Genomic DNA, 17,443 nt, shown 5'->3' with positions numbered 1-17,443 from the left:
ATCTCGACCTATTAGGGACAGGCAACTAAAGTGCACAATCTGGGACGATCATGTGGAAGCAATGATCCCATATTTTAATACAACTCAAGAACAACCCCTAATTGTCTTGATACAACTGTGTAGGTCTAAAATTGTCAATGGTAAGTTTGTTTACATAAACTGTTGTTATTTTATTTTAATTTAAATTCTAATACAAATCTATGTTCATTTAAGGCGAGGTGAGAATTACAAGCTCCTACGATGCAACTAAACTGTGGTTTAAACATAGTTGTCCAGAAATTACAGAATTTAAGGCCAAGTATGAAAAGCATGTATTATTTATGTACAAGTCAATACTATCAGTTATGCCCATATCTGTTGTAAAAAAAAAAAAAAAAAAAAAAAAAAAAAAAAAAAAACATGTTGTTCACTAATAGGTTACAAAAGGAACGCACTCCTGTTAGGAGTATAAGTACTACCTCTATTGTTTCAAACTGATCTACAAGACTTTATATCTGGCTATGTTGTCATGACTACAATTTCAGATTTGTATAAGCAGACAGATGTACATTTTTTTTTTAATTATTTACATATTTATTTATTTATATACTTCTAATCTTATTATTAATTATTAATTAAAAGTATGTGCACTATGCAAATATGGTAGCAGGGTGGAGATTTCTTTGTTCCTGGCATGATTTCTGGAATTGAAGGCCGTGGTGAATGGTACTACATTTCATGTAAAGACAGTGGATGTAATAGAAAGCTAACTACATCCAATGGACAACTATACTGTAGTACGTGCCATCGGACATGGCAAACTGGTGCAGTCAGATACAGGGTCGTAGTAAGGGTCACAGATGCAACAACTGACGCTCCCTTCCTGCTATGGGATAGGGAGTGTTCAGAACTTATTGGCATCACAGTAGATAGTTTGCTGTCAAATTACAAACATGTAAACAATATAAATATTTTTCTACATTTTTTCTATTGATACTTAGACCTAACATACTGCTAATTTTTCTACATTTTTTATGTGGGGAGAATGGAGAGTTTGTCTGTACGACCAAAAATGTCGTATATAAAGAAATTTTTAACAATTTGTAATGTATTTATCTATTTGTTATTGAATAATTTATAATTTATAATTTGCTTTACTTTTTTTAATTACTATTATACGACGATAATCTTGAATTACTAATAGGCCATATTTAATGACCGTGCATCGCACGGGTAAGTTACTAGTTAATATAAAAACGATAAAACATAACAGACTATCTTTTTTTTTTTTTTTTTTTTTTTAATATTCAAGTACATTTTGTATGGTCTTTTCGTTTACAAGATGAACACGTGATTTCATTATATTTTAGCTCTAAAACCACTTTCATTCTCATAAGTCATAAATTATAAACACTACTTAGTAGTCATAGGAAAGATTATACATTGCTAGATTATGATCATCCCCATCTTCAAGACCTATCATGCGTGTCAAACAAAAAACATTGCTAGCCATGTATTATCTATCTTAACATATTTAACTATTTGAACAAGTGTTGTAAAACTTTTATTGCGGTGTCATAATGTTTTTTAAATTATGATTTTTTTTGGAAGTTCTAAAGAATGAAGTATGGTAATATTGAACAATATTGTTTAACACAAATATCCATCTCTTATTTATATAAGTGCCTCTAAACAAATAAAGTCAGAGTCTTTCGATTTAACAAACCAAACAAACAAAGTTTCCCTCTCTAGGTTGCTTTGATTTCCCAAAACCCGAGCTTAAATCTCAAAATACACTTCAATTAGTGAAACATATATAATCAATGTTGGGAATAGCATTCAAAACGAGCGAAGATTCCTTCACTAGTTGTCCCACATTGCTTTCATAAGAATGCCTTTTTCACTATTTATTGACCAAACCTTTTACTTCTCTCAAAGTATGGTGGAAAGGAAGGAAAAGCAAAACCCACATGTGCATGCCATCGGCTGGTGCGTGGTATGATTAGTGTTTCAGAGATTGTTTACGGAGGCGTCTGCTCCTCTTGGGTACCTCTAGAAGATAGCCATCTTTGCTTGCATGGATCCTCGTTACTATGTTTCCATTCTCACACGGCTTTTCCGTAAACAAACGGCAATGCTAATCTCACGCGTTTGAATCCTTTATCACAAAAAAAATATTTTTTTTCATTTAATTGTGATAAAAAATTTATATTTATTAGTTATTTTGTTATTTCTCTAGCTAAGTTGGTCGAACTATTGATTTAATAATCATAATATTGTAAATATTAACTTTATAATTACAATGTTCGTTTGTTCAAAATTCAATTATAATTACCAATAAAAATGACTTCGCCTTCTTAATTTGAGCCAATAAGATAAAGTATAGACAACTTAGACTGATTTACCTCTTTAATAAAGAAAAATTACTCAGTACACACCCTCAAATAATAACTACAAGTGTCAAAAAAAATTACTATATTTATATTTTGAAAATTAAAAATTTATTATTATTATTAAATTACATTTTTCATCCTTAAATTCCAAAATAATTATAGAATTCGTCCTTATATGTTGATCATACTCACATTTTGTTGCACTTTTCGTCCATTTACTATCAAAACATTAAGGACAAAATTTGCAGCTTTAGTATATTCAAGACAAAAAATGAGCATGAAAAGTTAATAAAAGAACAAAAAGTACAACACCAATAATAACTTAAAGAATAAAAAATGAAAACAAAAAACATAATTTTCCCTAATAAATATTGAAATACAAGCTGCATATGGCTCCATCACTTCACATTAGTCAAACCTCGTACAGACAAGATGAAGTTTCGTTGAAGATTTGGATGATCACTCCATTCTACAAACCCTTTTACGCCTCCCCTATTCAAACAAAAAACCCTTCGATTCTCTGCGCTGCTTTTCTTAGTTTTCTGCTAGACGAAACCTTAAACCTGAAACAGTTGTTTTTTGGAAGCGTTTTACAATGGTCAACCCCGAGATAAGGCACAATTTCTGCTTTTGATCAACAATGAAATAAAATGCATCGACTGAAACTGTTCAATGCTATTCTTCACACATAATCATCTTTCTTCCATACGCCCGTTGAACAAGGTTGTTTGTAAGCAGTTAAATGCAGAATAATAACTTGGGTTCGTCTGCTGCTGCATATTCACAACTGGTCTCATCATCATCATCTATTTTCAAGAAACAAAGAAAAAATCCACACTCGTTCCAACCTAGAGAAGCTCAATTAGCGATTGATTGGAGTGGCATCCGCTCGACTATCCTATTTACTGCATCACGTGACATGACTAGCGTGTCATGTAGCAGAATACTGTAGACATTTAAGCCCTGCCAAAAAGTAAGGGAAAATTAGATGGAAGAAATTAGGGCCGAAGCTGAAGATATAAATATAGCATCAAGAGAATCAGAAATTGCAGCCACCATCTATATCAGCATTTAATAAAAAAATAAAAGAAGGATAGAGCTACGGAACCATTGTGTGCATGAACAGATTCATGAGAATCATCAAAAGATTTTTACTAATTCATTTTATGCATTAAAGAAAAATCAAACTCAAAAGCTAGATCCAATAGCTGCTAAAGAGGCCAAGTATCAAGTGTGTATAAACCCTAAAGAGGCCAAGTATCAAGTGTGTATAAACCATCAAAGAGACTGATGTAGTTCAGATACTTACAATAGAAGGCAAAACGTTGACATAATGTATATTTTGAGTGGCCAACTTGAGGTTTTCGTTGATGGGGCCACCATCAACAAGCAAAACTTTTTTGGCATTCTCCATTTTCTGGGCATAGCTTACAATATTTTTGGTCTTGTGTGTAGGTAGTTCCATATCCTCAAATATCATGAGCTGTAAATTGCACAACATTTGCTATTAAGTTGAAAAATGCCTTGCTGCAACATATAATGATTTAAACAGTGTATTCGTAAACTTGCGAGGCTTTAAACTTGCCTTTCCCTCTGCTGATCGAGCTGACAAAGCAATCTTCAAGCCCAGTCGACGAACCTTCTTGTTCAGCTTGATAGCATGACTTCGGGGCTTTGGGCCATGCATTACTGCACCGCCACGAAACTATTGCCCATCAACAAATGCTATTAGTATTCTTTTATAACAGCAACTCAATAAACAAAATTCAAAAAAACAAAAAAAAAAAAAACCTAAGATAGAGAATATTATATGTTCAATTCAATCAAACAAGAACCCAGAGGGGCCAAATGTAGGAAAGAATATAACCTGAGGGCCACGGAGTGTCCCATGCCTTGCTCGACCTGTACCCTTCTGCCGATAAGGCTTCCTCCCAGTACCACTGACTTCACTAATAGTTTTAGTTGAATGTGTTCCCTACATTTTCCAACCAAGATTTCATATATTACCAGAAATCATAATTCTATAGAAATTTTGGAAATAAATATCAAGTGCAAAACATAATGAAGCTTGCGTAACAACCAAAAAATGTTTACAAAAATAACAAAACATATCGTGAAAAAATCAGGGGAATGTTACATAAGGATCCAATTGTTTGAAATTATCTGCAGAAACATAAACCAGATTTCTCAACATGAAAAAATCCTTATTTCCAGGGAACAGGTTTCAAATTGAGATAATCATTTCCTTTCTTAGTATAAGTGGCGAACAAAATGAAAAAATGACAAAAAAATCTGGACAAATAGTTTTTAAACTAAGATAGCTTTTTGATTCATACTATACCTGCTGGCGTTTAGCAAGCTGCCATCTTACAACACGATGTATAATGTCCTTCCTAATTGGCACATTGAAAACATCACCAGCCAACACCATATAGCCCTTATCTTCATTATGAAAGTTTGTGACGGGAACAACCAGGTCCTGATAGAACCCTATGACATTATTGCAATAACCACAACACAATTGAACAAAGTTGTACAAGCTTATACAAAGAAACAAGAAAAGAAAAACCAAAACTCGGAACAAGTTAACAAAACAGAAGAGATCTCATAAGTGGTTTCTAACAAACAGTAGCGAGCAAATTTGAAACATAAAATGACTATAAAAGAGAACTCAAAACCAGTTACATCGTGTAGGCACAATTAACCGTGATTTTTACAGCAATTATTTTCGAAACAGGATGGAGTGATACTAGAGAAGTTAGTGTTCTCCAATTAATCTGAAATTTTCCCTTTTACAATTGAAATGAAAGTATAACTTAAATGATAAGAAAAAATTACCCTAACTACCACAGGGTGTGGATGAGAATGTGTGGGTTTTATCCAACCTAACAAGAAGTCTCAAGTTAAGTTCAAACCATGTCTCGACTTAACCTAAAAAAAACTCTATAATTGTCACCGAACATAAAAGCCTGAGTATTCTTTCCACTAAACTTTAAAGATTGGAAAAAGGGTCAAATTGGCCCCCTAACTTAAACCGATAGTGGGAGTGATACTAGAGAAGTTAGTGAATTTGAAAAGATGTTAACAAATTTCATGACTTTGTCCCAAGCTAGCATATCAGAAACAAGAGCAGAAAATGAAAATAGAGGAAATGAGTAATAATAAAATCATGACAATTATTTGGATTTGTCAATAAAGAAAGCACTAAATTTAACTATAAAAGTGTTGTTCACATACCTATTTCTTGATCAGGAGTTAAGACACGTTTCTTTGTCAATAAATCTGATGGAAATTCACTTTCACCTGAACAAGGAGTCAGGATTGAAGTTGAAATTCTTCGTAAGGCAAGGAAAATTGGTTCATTCTGCACAAAGGACCAAGGTATACAGATGCATCAAAGGCATGGTTGCCACAGTTAAATTATTTACCTTTATTCATAGTTTTAAAACATGCGATCATGCTATGTAATGCAACAAAGGAGAAATCATGAAAAACCATCAACTAGTCAACCCTAAGGAAAACATCAGCCTATTTTCAAAGCACTTAAATAAGAAAGGCAATCATTTACCTTAGCAACAGAAGAATGTTTGGCAGAGGTTACATTTGAAGCTGCATCCAAAAAAATTACTTAGGAATATTAAAAATATGTCTTAGCATAATAGACAAACAAAGATTAGGTGTATTACAAAGCGGGGAGGAAATCTTCTCAGTAAAAGCTCCAAATTTCAATTCTATAACTATGTCGGATAATAAGAAAATAAAAGCAAAATCAAACCTGTAGATCCAGAGAGGGAACGGAGCAAACCGACAGGGGAATCAAATGAACAAAACGAACGCAAAAGCCTCCTAGAAATTGATAATGCCATTCTCTGCGACAGATACTGATGTCATACAGAGATAGATACAAATTAGATCATTTTCTCCATTTTAGGGTTTCACTTTCAGCTAGAACAAAGGCCTGTGCCAGAACCAGAGTCAGCCGTGAACATGGAATACAATGAGAGGCGGTGGTGGGTGTGGAATATATAGTAGGTGTTTTTTGTAAATATATCAACGTAATAGGGTGAATTTATAATTTTAATTGTTATATGAATGAGGTTGTTAGTAGTTGCTGATAGAGATGAGCAAACAGTAAGCCAGTTACATAACAAAAAAAAAAACAGATTGAAAATTTTGACCGTACCGACACCGAACTGAGTAAATGTTATAACCACAGTCCGTTTCAATCGGTTACCCATAAACCGAACAATTATACTGGTTAAAAACTTAAACATACAATGATACTAACGCAGCAACAACACTGTTTGAAAATTTACACACTTGAGACTCCAGAATTAATTTTCTTTCTCAAACACAGTAACTCCATTGATTACTTCTCAAAAATTTACATAAAATATTAATCAACAATTAAAGAAAACTTAAAAATTTTAAACCCAATAACACAACTGAACAGACTAGGGAATTAATTTTCAAATACTAACAACAAAGTCCAGTGAGCGATTTTGTATGAAATATTAAAACTAATTAAAATCCAGAGATTAGCAGCAATGGGGCAATGGCGGCATATAATGTATATATAAAATCTATTTTCATTTTAATATGTAAAAAATAAAAACTTACGTTACAGTGACTCAATGAAGCAGAGGCGCAGAGGGCTGACTGGCTGAGGGGCGAGACTGAGGTGAGGTCCGGAGAGCCGCTGAGTGCCTGAGTCTCGTACGGTTGCCGCTGAGATGAAATGAGGTCTGACTGTCTCAGGATGTGAGGACTGAAGAGCGAGAGAGGGCAGAGGCCGGAGGGCGTGAGGGAGCGACCGCTTGGCCCAAGTTTTGCCGAGGGCGGAGGGGCCGGAGGACGTGAGGCAGGCGGTGAGAGACGAGGGAGGAGTGGAGAACCCAACCGTCGTCTGTGGGGCTGTGGAGTGGAAGCAGAAGCCTAGAGTTCGAGAAAAGGGAATAGGGATTACCGGATTAGGGTAAATGTTATTTTGTGTTTGAGCAAATACCAATTTTGGTTTCATGTAAAATGACACTTTTAGATTATATGTTTAATTTTTATCAATTTTCATCTATGACTATTATTATAGTACCAATTTTAATCCACGACTATTATTTTAGTGTCAAAAGTTATGACACCGGTCATCCATCCGTTTTATGCCGAAAATGAGATTATTATGGGTATTTTTGTCATTTTCAAATTAAGATCACAATTTGAGCATGAATATAGAAATTTAAATTTTCAGATCGATCACAATTCAGAGTTTTCCTTCTCAAATTAAGGTAGGATGAGCAAGAGAATTACGAATTGAAATCGATCTTACGACTTAAATCTCATTATTAATGCTCAAATTAGGATCTTAAGTTAAAAAGGACGAAAGTACCCTTAAATTTTTTAGATTTCGGCATGTCTTAAACGAATGAGTGACCGACGTGATGAATTTTGGCACTAAAACAATAGTCATGGATGAAAATTGATACTAAAACAACAGTCGTGAATGAAAATTGGTAGAAAATAAACATGTGGACCAAAATTGGTATTTGTTCTTTTGTGTTTTGTATTGGGCTATTATATATTTGTATTGCGTATTGAATATACATTGATAGATACTCCAAAATAGCCGGCCGGACGGGAGAGCATGACAAGGCAACCGGGTCAAGGCACGGCCTGATTCTTAGCAGGTGCAGGCTCCAAGGCCCCCACCCATTATATAAGGCGTCTAGTGACGGCAACCAGTCATCTTCCGACAACCAGTCAGCCATAGCGGCGGACGTTTACTCAGGCGGGGCTTAGCCCACACAGGTAGAGCGACCAGCCTCGGTGATCGATGTGTCTCTAATTGAGTACCCTACGAGATTCGAGTGGACGACCAGGCTACGCGGGCGGTGGGTCCTCAATCATGCGCTACTCAGGAACCCAACTGGACGACCAGACTTCGCGGGCGGAGCGTCCTCGCCTGAGTACGGCGACCCCTAAAGGCATCCCCACGGCGGTCAGGTCGTTCCCGACTGGGTGCATGTCCAGAAACGGGTGTCAGCGGATTCTGAGGAGGCAATCTTCGTTCATTTAAGTAGCTTCCTTAATTAGTTTAGATGGTTATGGTAGTAAGTAGGCAACTGCATCAGCCCTACGTCAGCGCCCTACCCCATCTCTAGACTTGACTTTACGTCAACCCTACTTACCTTGTAAAGAATCTCACGCTCATGTATAAATATCCATACGGGATCATCATGTAGAGGATCGGCATGTCGACGGCCAAACTCTAGAGAAATAAGATCACATTATTATCTCTTTTAATACTTTATCTCTCATTTTCACTATCTCGCACACTTATGAGATCAAGCACATCTTTCCAGTGATGTTGGCCTGCCGAGCGACGACCAAGGCTGTGAAAATCAACATTAGCGTCGTCCATGGGTATCGAAACTAAAGGTCCCGTTTCTAAGTCTTGCTGATGGCACGTACGAGGCGTAGCAATCGTAAACCGGTCAAAACGCCTCTGCCCCGCTGGCTAACGGGCACGTGGTGGCTGCCGCGAACCCGTTAGAGCCGCCCGCCGGCACCCGCGCATCCGTCGGCGACCTGAGGGAGTAGCTAAACCGTCGAGCTTCCGGAGAACAGTCGGCTGCACGTACTGCGCGTACTGTCGCGCTGGCTCATGAGCCGTCGGGGAAAAACCCGCCACCGCCTATCGCTCAGGACCAAGCCAACTTCGCGGAGTTGTTGGTGCAAAACTTTGATGCATATGCGCGTGGGCTGGGTCAGGCGCCCCCTGACGAGGTCCGGCAGCCCATGCGTTCAGTTCCCACGGGAAACCATCGGGGAGTTCTCGAACACTTAGAAATAAGTTATTTAGATACCAACATGATATACAAGATTTGAATTAGGAACATGCAGGACGACATTAGATTTGATTTTGAGGGAGGGAATGGAGATGTTAGCTAGAATAATGTAGTGATTTTCTTTAAAAAAAAAAGGTATTTAAAAAAAAGGAATAAGGGTCAAATAGGTCATCGAACCGCACACAATAATGTAATTAGGTCACTGAACTCAAAAAAGCTACAATTAATTTCCTAAACTAACAAATTTCAAACAATTTGTCCAATTTACAAGTTTTCCCCCTTTATAACAGGTCACCCAATTTAAAATATTTATTAAAATAATTTTTTTTTAAAAATTAATTAAAATAAACTAAAATTATAAATTAAAAAAACAAAAAAAACTTCGTCTCCGGCAGAGACGAAGAGTCTCCAGCCATGGAGACGTGACTCTTCGTCTCCGGCTGGAGACGACCTTCGTCTCCATGGCCGGAGATGAAGATAAGTTCTTCGTCTCCAGTAGGGGACGAGAGGTTTTCTTTTTTCTTTTTATTTATTTATTTATTTTATTATTATTTATAATTTTAGTTTATTTTAATTATTTTTAAAAAAATATATTTTTAAAATATATTTTAAATTGGTTGACCTGTTGGAAATGGGGAAAACTTGCAAATTGGATAAATTGTTTGAAATAGGTCAGTTTAGGGACTCAATTATAGCTTTTTTGAGTTCAGTGGCCTAATTGCACTATTGTGTGCATTTGGATGACTTATTTGACTCTTATTCCAAAAAAAAAAAAAGAAAAGAATGGAGTGTTGGAATAATGGAGAAAAAAAAAAAAAGACAAAGATCACATCAAGGCAAAGAGGAAGAAAGACAAAAAAGTAATGGTAAAGTTGTTATTTCTTTAGAAATTGAGAGCAATTAAAATGAAAAAATAAATAAAAAATTAGATCAAGAAATTTCATCCATTAGATTTGAAATCAATGATAAGCAAGGGGTGCCATTTTTGTGGGGCAAATGGCAACTCCTAAATATAAATATAGGGGATATATATATATATATATATATATATATATATATATATATATATATATATATATATATATATATATATATATATATATATATATATAGGGGAGGATTCAAGTAAGAACCCATCCTTAGATAGGAACCTAGGAACCCATCTAAGCCATCCAAAAATTGGAAATTAATGATCAAGATCAGTTTACAATTTAATTAGCAAATTAACCATAATTAATCACAAGGGATAATGGTGTCACTTTACTCATATCAACTTAAAAGAAAATATTTAATCGTAATATTTTCCTTGATTTTAGGTGGCCAACATAAAGAAGGATTGTTTATGAGTTTGAAATTAATTAGGATTGTTTATTAGTTTGGATTTAAACATGAAGCTTCAAATCTTACGATTCTTTTTATATTAATTATATAAATTGTAGAATTATTCCAACGTAACATTACATATATATTGGTGTGCACTTAGATTGTGTTGTGTGTGTCATGATGTGCAAAAATACTGAAAGAATGAATTCACGAAAATCATATTAATGTTAAAGACTATGTTGTGCATTTGGGTTAAACTGTGTGTGTCACAACGTAAATAATGAGTGTGTGGATAACTGTGTGTGTCACAACGTAAATAATGAGTGTGTGGATGAAAAAACGTAAAACAAATTGGTGTGCACTTGGGTTGATAGAATAGGATGGGCATTTTGGTTAAACTGTTTGCACTTGGATTACATTGTGTGTGCCATAATTTGCAGAATTAGTTTGTGTATGAAAAGATGTTAAATATTTTGTTGTACGTGCACTAGGATTGTGTTGTGTGTGCACTCAGATAGAACTATATGTGCACTTGGGTTAATGAGTTTGTGCCATGTTACTCAAAAAACTGATATACGAAATATTGTGTGCACTTAGGTCAACGAATATGTGCATGCACAAGTATACAAAATACCATGTGCACTTAGGTTAATGAATATGTGCATGCACCAAAATCAGATTGGTCTTAAAGACTACGTTGTGCGCTTGAGTTAAATTGTGTGTGCCATAACGTCAAGCATCACATCATGCATTGATATAGAGATTCAAATGGCATCACTGATTTAATACCTCCACAAAACCATGCTCATCCTCCAAGTACCTTCGCATCAATTTCACCACACTATGTCGCAAGAATATGTTGGAACTCATTTGTGATCGACGTAGATCAAGACATCGATGCCTATAATCTACCAAAGTAATTAATACATAAAGCTAGCAGCAGCATGAGTCACTTACAAGCTGTTTAAATATGAAGGAATAAAGAAAGATAAAAATAACCTAATATATAAAAGACAAAATAACCACAAAGTATTAGCCACAAAATGAAACAAAATGTTTGTGCCATATAGATGAAACAAAATTTGAGTTAATAAACATTTCAATGCTTTGAAGATCATGACGGCACGCTCATCAGGTCGGGAGTTCATCCCGGTATTTAATGAATATTTCACATGGATTAACGAAATACTGGATTCCAGAGTGTGAAGCGTCAATAAAGTCTGTTTGTGTATGAATAAACGTAAGACAACTTGATTTAACATGTTTATGTGTACACTTGAGTTACACTATGTGTGCCATAATGTGCATAATTAGTGTGTTATGAAAAGACGTAGTACGGATCAATATGCACCTTGGTTTATCTGTGTGTGCCAAAATGTACGGTGATACTAACAAAATGAAATATTAGAAATCAGAATGATGTGATGGACTATGGTGTGCACTTGGGTTACACCGTGTGTGTCATTCTGTATTAGAATTAGTATATGCACAAAAACGCATAAAAGAAGTTGGTGTGCACATGGGTCACACCATGTGTGCCATAATGTGTAGAATTAGTGTGTCCATGAACAGGCGCAAAGCAAGTTAACATGCACTTAGGCTGGGATGTGCACATGGGGTACACTGTGTGTGCCATAATGTGTAGGACTACTGGATAGTGAGCACTTGAGTTGAACTGTGTACACTTGAGTCGATAGATTACTATGTGCACTTGGGTTAACAAGTTTGTGCATGCCATGATGCTCAAGAAAATGTTATACAAAATACCATGTGCACTTGGGTAAATGAGCTTGTGCATGTCATGATGCTCCAAAAAACTGTTATACGAATTACCATGTGTACTTGGGTAAACGAGTTTGTGCCATGATGCTCAAGAAAACTGTTATACGAATTACCATGTGCACTTGGATAAATGAGCTTGTGCCATGATACTCAAAAAAACTATTATATAAATTGCCGTGTGCACTTGGGTTAACGAGCTTGTACCATCATACTCAAGAAAAGTGTTATACGAATTACCGTGTGCACTTGGGCTAACGAGTTTGTGCCATCATGCTACAGAAAATTGTTATACAAATTACCGTGTGCACTTGGGTTAACGAGTTTGAGCCATCATGCTCAAGAAACCTGTTATACGAAATACCGTGTGTACTTGAGTTAAGGAATGTGTGCTTGCACATTTGTATATACCCCCTAAATGTGTTCAATGTTGTGTGCGACATTATAGGGATGCGTCAGACAAAAAAAAAAAAACATCTAAGAATTAACTCTGAAACATCATAAACAAAAAACATAACGCTACCTAAATGAATTGAACAAAAGTATTGATCTACTTGTTCAAATTAGCTCAGGTATAAACATTGTTGAACCGCATGCATAACGATATTCAACTGCGCTACGGATGTGAGGTAGGAACTTGTTCATAAGTGTGTGCATATTTGTTGTGAATTTTGTGCACTTACGATAAATATAATTTGCACATCAAACTGTTAAGTGTTTTCACTTGGGATAAGAGCATTTTGTGCATATTAGAATAGCAGAATCTGCATTTAAGGACACGTGTACAAAAAAAAATAAAATATTTGTCTTTATCATACACAAACAGAAAATTAAAACAATCATCATCGTCATCAACCTATTTGAGATATTGATTTGGCATATCCCTACCAAAGTGAAACCTTCCTATGCACGCTGGTCATTGAAGGCATATTCAAGTCAAGGCCAGGAGAGTCCACGCGAATGCCAAGCCCGTCTCCATAGCCATCTCCATAGCCACTTCCAGGTTTTAACCTCGCTCAAGCAGGATCGTCTAATAAGAAAACAAATAACATAGACTCATTTTGTTAACTCCATTGCTTGAGCATTTTAGTGGATTGGTAGTGGTAGAAAGTTAACTTACTGGAAGTAGAAATGGATACACAGGTAACTTTGATACTAAACACTGTAATCATCTTAATTATGAAATCTCACGAATGGGAATTATATTGCATAAAGCAGTTGAAGCTTGTATTGCCTCCAAGTCTCAAACATATCACAAGTCTAAAAAGTAAATAAGAAAACGTCAAGCAAGAGTGGAATGCATACCACCATGTATGAATTATAAATTAATAAAACACTTTTGTTTTCTTGTAGTAAGCAAATGACTGGATTCAAATCATACCACTATAGCATCCCCCATCAATTTGACAACACTGATCCAATTTTCTGCACTTTCATCCTCAACATGTGCAAAATCAATTGCTCTTTAAGCTTCCTCGACAGCCTGGGCAAGCCTTCATCGTATCAGAAGGAAGGAAAAAAAAATTCTTACTTGTAGTCGCGCCTTCCATCGTCGCTCCAATATGTCGTTGATCACCGTGTATCACGCTAAAACCACCGCACAATCATACACAGAGAACAATCTCAGAAATTCAAAGGCACTTGAATCCTTCCATAATTCACACGAATTCTTCCATAACCTTATTAGAGCGACGGTGAATACAGCACGAGAGGAACAAGACGAAAGAGCAAAAGAGAGGGAAGAATTGACAGACTCCTTCGAGAATTCACACGATCAAATTGAGACGCACAAAATTAAAGGAAGTGACAGACTCCTTCGAGAAGATGGACTCAATAGCCGGCGCCTTTTTCGCACTCCCCCAGACGATCACACAACAAAATGGCCAAACTACCCCTAATACCAAAAATACGTCTCTTAATCTCCTAAATCAGCACCATCTTTGTATTTATTTAATTTCATTAAAATCTCAACTGTACATTTAATATAATTAAAGGTTATGATGGGTTCCTATGTTCTTATCTAAACACGGGTTCTTATATGATTGTAACTCTATATATATATATAGCGTAATCATTCTGCCAAGTGCCATGTATGATGTATGAATTAATGTTTCTTGATCCTAGGCCATACGAATGCTATAAACTCCAAAATCATTCCAAAACAATACAAGAAGTTTCCGGTTGCTACTGTCTCTTACAAGTAACATCATAAGAATTTTGGTTTGTTTAATTCTGATGGAATCTAGGTGAAGGATCTTGAGAATTTACATTTACAATCATCCCATGAAACAAGACTGCAACAAGAGATGGTAGAAAACATATTCTCTTAAAATTTTATTTCATATTGTTGATTACATTGGATGATCCGAAGAAAGATTGAATAAAATACAAGAATACCCAAAAACATTTATCTGTTTTTCTTAAATCTAAAGATCAGTCTCTTCTTCCTATCCATTTATGTTCCCATCCAACAGGGGTGTGTTGGTGTAAACTTTGAACCTATACTGACTGGTCTGGCTAAGGGTGTTCAATCGGTTAACCGAACCATTTTAATCGAAATTTTTAAAACTTTAACCGTTAACTGAATCGAACTTTGTATTACCGAATTAATCAAATCGAAGTTTTTTTCGGTTAACGGATTGACCGAACTTTTTTAAACTAAAGTTTTAAATCTTAAAAATAATACCTATAATCATAAATCCAATTAAAATAATACATATAATAATAAATCCATAAGAAAATATACAAAAACAATATCCATAAGAAACCGACGGTCGATTTTTCGGTCCGCTATAGTATTACTTTCGATCAGTTATGGCAATAAAAAATGACTGTCGGTTTTTCAGTCAGTTATGTAACCGACCAATCATTTGCTCACCCCTAATGTATGAAAAAAACACAAACCAGAAGCTAACAATACTTGATCTTTTCATCATCATTTCTATATAACAACAGCAAGAATATATTATTAATGCAAGAATTGTGTGTATATATTGAGAAGCTAAAATTCTAACCTCTGCAGAAGCTAAGCTACCAGACTAAATAAGCAAATAATGTATGAAAAAACACTGCTTTATCAATGTTTCAGTGTCTGGGCAGAATGACTCTATCTGGAAATGAAGCTGTGCCATTATTAGGTGCACCTTCTATGTGGAGGATTGCAGTGACCAAGTTGTATATCTCAACATTCTCAAAAGATGGCACTTTTCGGCCTCTGGCAAAGCTCGGGCCATGGCCGATGAAAATGGACCTCATCGAGAAGAATGCATTGTCATAGCCATGCGATCCGCCACACTCTTTCCTCTCGCTGTCCTTCTGCTCGACCTTAAACGCCTCATCAATCAGCCCGATGATCGGGGCAATTCGGGAACTGCCTGAATAATGCAGCCTGCCAGGTAGCTCCTCCTTGAGATACACTTTTAAGTACTTCCCATTCTTGATTTTCCCAGATTTCAACCCCTCATTCATCTTGGCAACAACATCCTTAGTGGAGTAGTTATATGGTGGTTGAATTGCAAGAAGTGGGGAATAGGAGAGAACCCAATCCTTTGAGATTTGAATCCATGGAGACAAATCATCCAAAAAGATTAGCTTTTTATCACAAGTGCCCACCATCCCATGATCACCAACCATCATAATGTTCACATCCTCGAAAACCCCTCGACCTTTAAGACCTCGAATCAACCTCCCAATCATCCTATCGATTCTAATCACAGCTTCTGTGATCTCAGGGTCATCAGGCCCAACCTTGTGGCCCTGGTGATCAGGGTCCTCAAAATACAATGTCATAAAAGAAGGAATCTCATCACTAGGCAAATCAAAGTAGTTCAACACAGTATCCACTCGATCCTCAAAGGCCACAGAGCTATTATATCGTTTACAGTAAAACTCCGGGCACGTCCAAGAACCTTTATTCACTTCAGAGCCAGGCCAGAAGTAAGTTGCAGCCTTCAAACCGTGATTCACCACAGTTTCCCAAAGCGGTTCGGCTAGCCACCACTTAGGATCATGGCTTTGCATAGTGAAATAGTCACCAGTGTTGGGATCAATAAAGAAATTGTTTATAATCCCATGATAAGCAGGGTAGACACCAGTGACAATAGAGTAATGGTTAGGGAAAGTGAGAGATGGGAAGACTGGAATTAAGCCCATCTCAGCTTCTGTCCCATTCTTGATTAAGCTGTGAATGTTTGGAGTGGTGGCTTTATATTGGAACCCAAACCTAAACCCATCAGAAGATACCAAAAGGACAACTGGGTGTTTGAGTTTTTTGAGTGATCTTGAAACCTCAGAAGAATCTGATGAGGAAGAAGATGAGGAGAAGTAGAGAAAGGCAAAAACAATGGCTGCAAAGAGAGCTATGGAAGTGATGAGAAAAAGAGAAGTGAGAATCAGGGTAGTTAAGGTGGGTTTTGAAGGATTGATTGAAGAAGAATCAGTATTGAAAGACAGCAAAGCTATGGTTGACTTTGGGGTTTCTTCTTCTTCTTCTTCTTCTTCCTCCTTAGTGGGGATTGGGGTAGATTTATTGTTTGGTGATAACAAGGAAAGTGAGTCAGAATTCATTTGTCAAAATCTGTATTTTTGCCCTAAACAAGATCAAAACAAACCAATATCCTCAATGGGCATTCAAATCAAAGATTTCTGCTGTGATCTGGGTTTTGTTTGCTCTAATGGCTCCCCAAGTGCACACATAAACTAATCAGGATACAAAATTGAACAGTTTGCTTCTGTTACCTGCAGAGCTTGATTGAGAGTCTCTGGTCAGCAAAGTTTGTAACTTTTCTTGGGAAAATTTTATGGGACTTGTGTAATATGAGTATTACTCAATTTGAATTTCATTGTCTCCCTCTCTCTCTCTATTGTTTTGGGTGTGGAGTGAGAGAAAAGGGAAGGAGTAATGGGTGCTTGGATTGGTTGAAAAGTTGGTGTTTGAGAATGAAGGCAGAGCAGAATGAATGGCAGATAGGTGCTGGAATTTTGTTGGTGAGGATGATGGAGTAAAACCCAAGATTTCCTTTCTTTCTTCCCTTCCAATTTTCCTCTTGTTTTTGTCTGATGAAGAAAACTATGTACTACCAAACTGGACCTTGTGGTCGAGCGGCATAGCTGTGGCATCTTAGATAAGAG

General features: G+C 36.3%; 1 protein-coding gene and 1 pseudogene across 1 annotated transcript; both read right to left on the bottom strand.

Moving 5' to 3' along the window:
• Nucleotides 1–2,741: 2,741 nt before the first annotated feature.
• Nucleotides 2,742–7,314, bottom strand: LOC109171142 (annotated as a pseudogene).
• A 7,922-nt stretch (nucleotides 7,315–15,236) lies between these two features.
• Nucleotides 15,237–17,411, bottom strand: LOC109171069 (ectonucleotide pyrophosphatase/phosphodiesterase family member 1-like). The gene is made up of 2 exons (XM_019320200.1): nucleotides 17,051–17,411; nucleotides 15,237–16,902 (listed from the first exon to the last, which is right to left on the bottom strand). Exon 2 carries the CDS (start codon nucleotides 16,877–16,879, stop codon nucleotides 15,398–15,400), a length of 1,482 nt encoding a protein of 493 aa, XP_019175745.1. The 5' UTR covers nucleotides 16,880–16,902; nucleotides 17,051–17,411; the 3' UTR covers nucleotides 15,237–15,397.
• Nucleotides 17,412–17,443: the final 32 nt, after the last annotated feature.

This window comes from Ipomoea nil, unplaced genomic scaffold (genome assembly GCF_001879475.1).
Source record: "Ipomoea nil cultivar Tokyo-kokei standard unplaced genomic scaffold, Asagao_1.1 scaffold3394, whole genome shotgun sequence".
In the NCBI taxonomy this organism is placed as follows: domain Eukaryota; kingdom Viridiplantae; phylum Streptophyta; class Magnoliopsida; order Solanales; family Convolvulaceae; genus Ipomoea; species Ipomoea nil.
The sequence above is the reverse complement of the archived record's forward strand: the minus strand, read 5'-3'. Positions and strand labels throughout refer to the sequence as shown.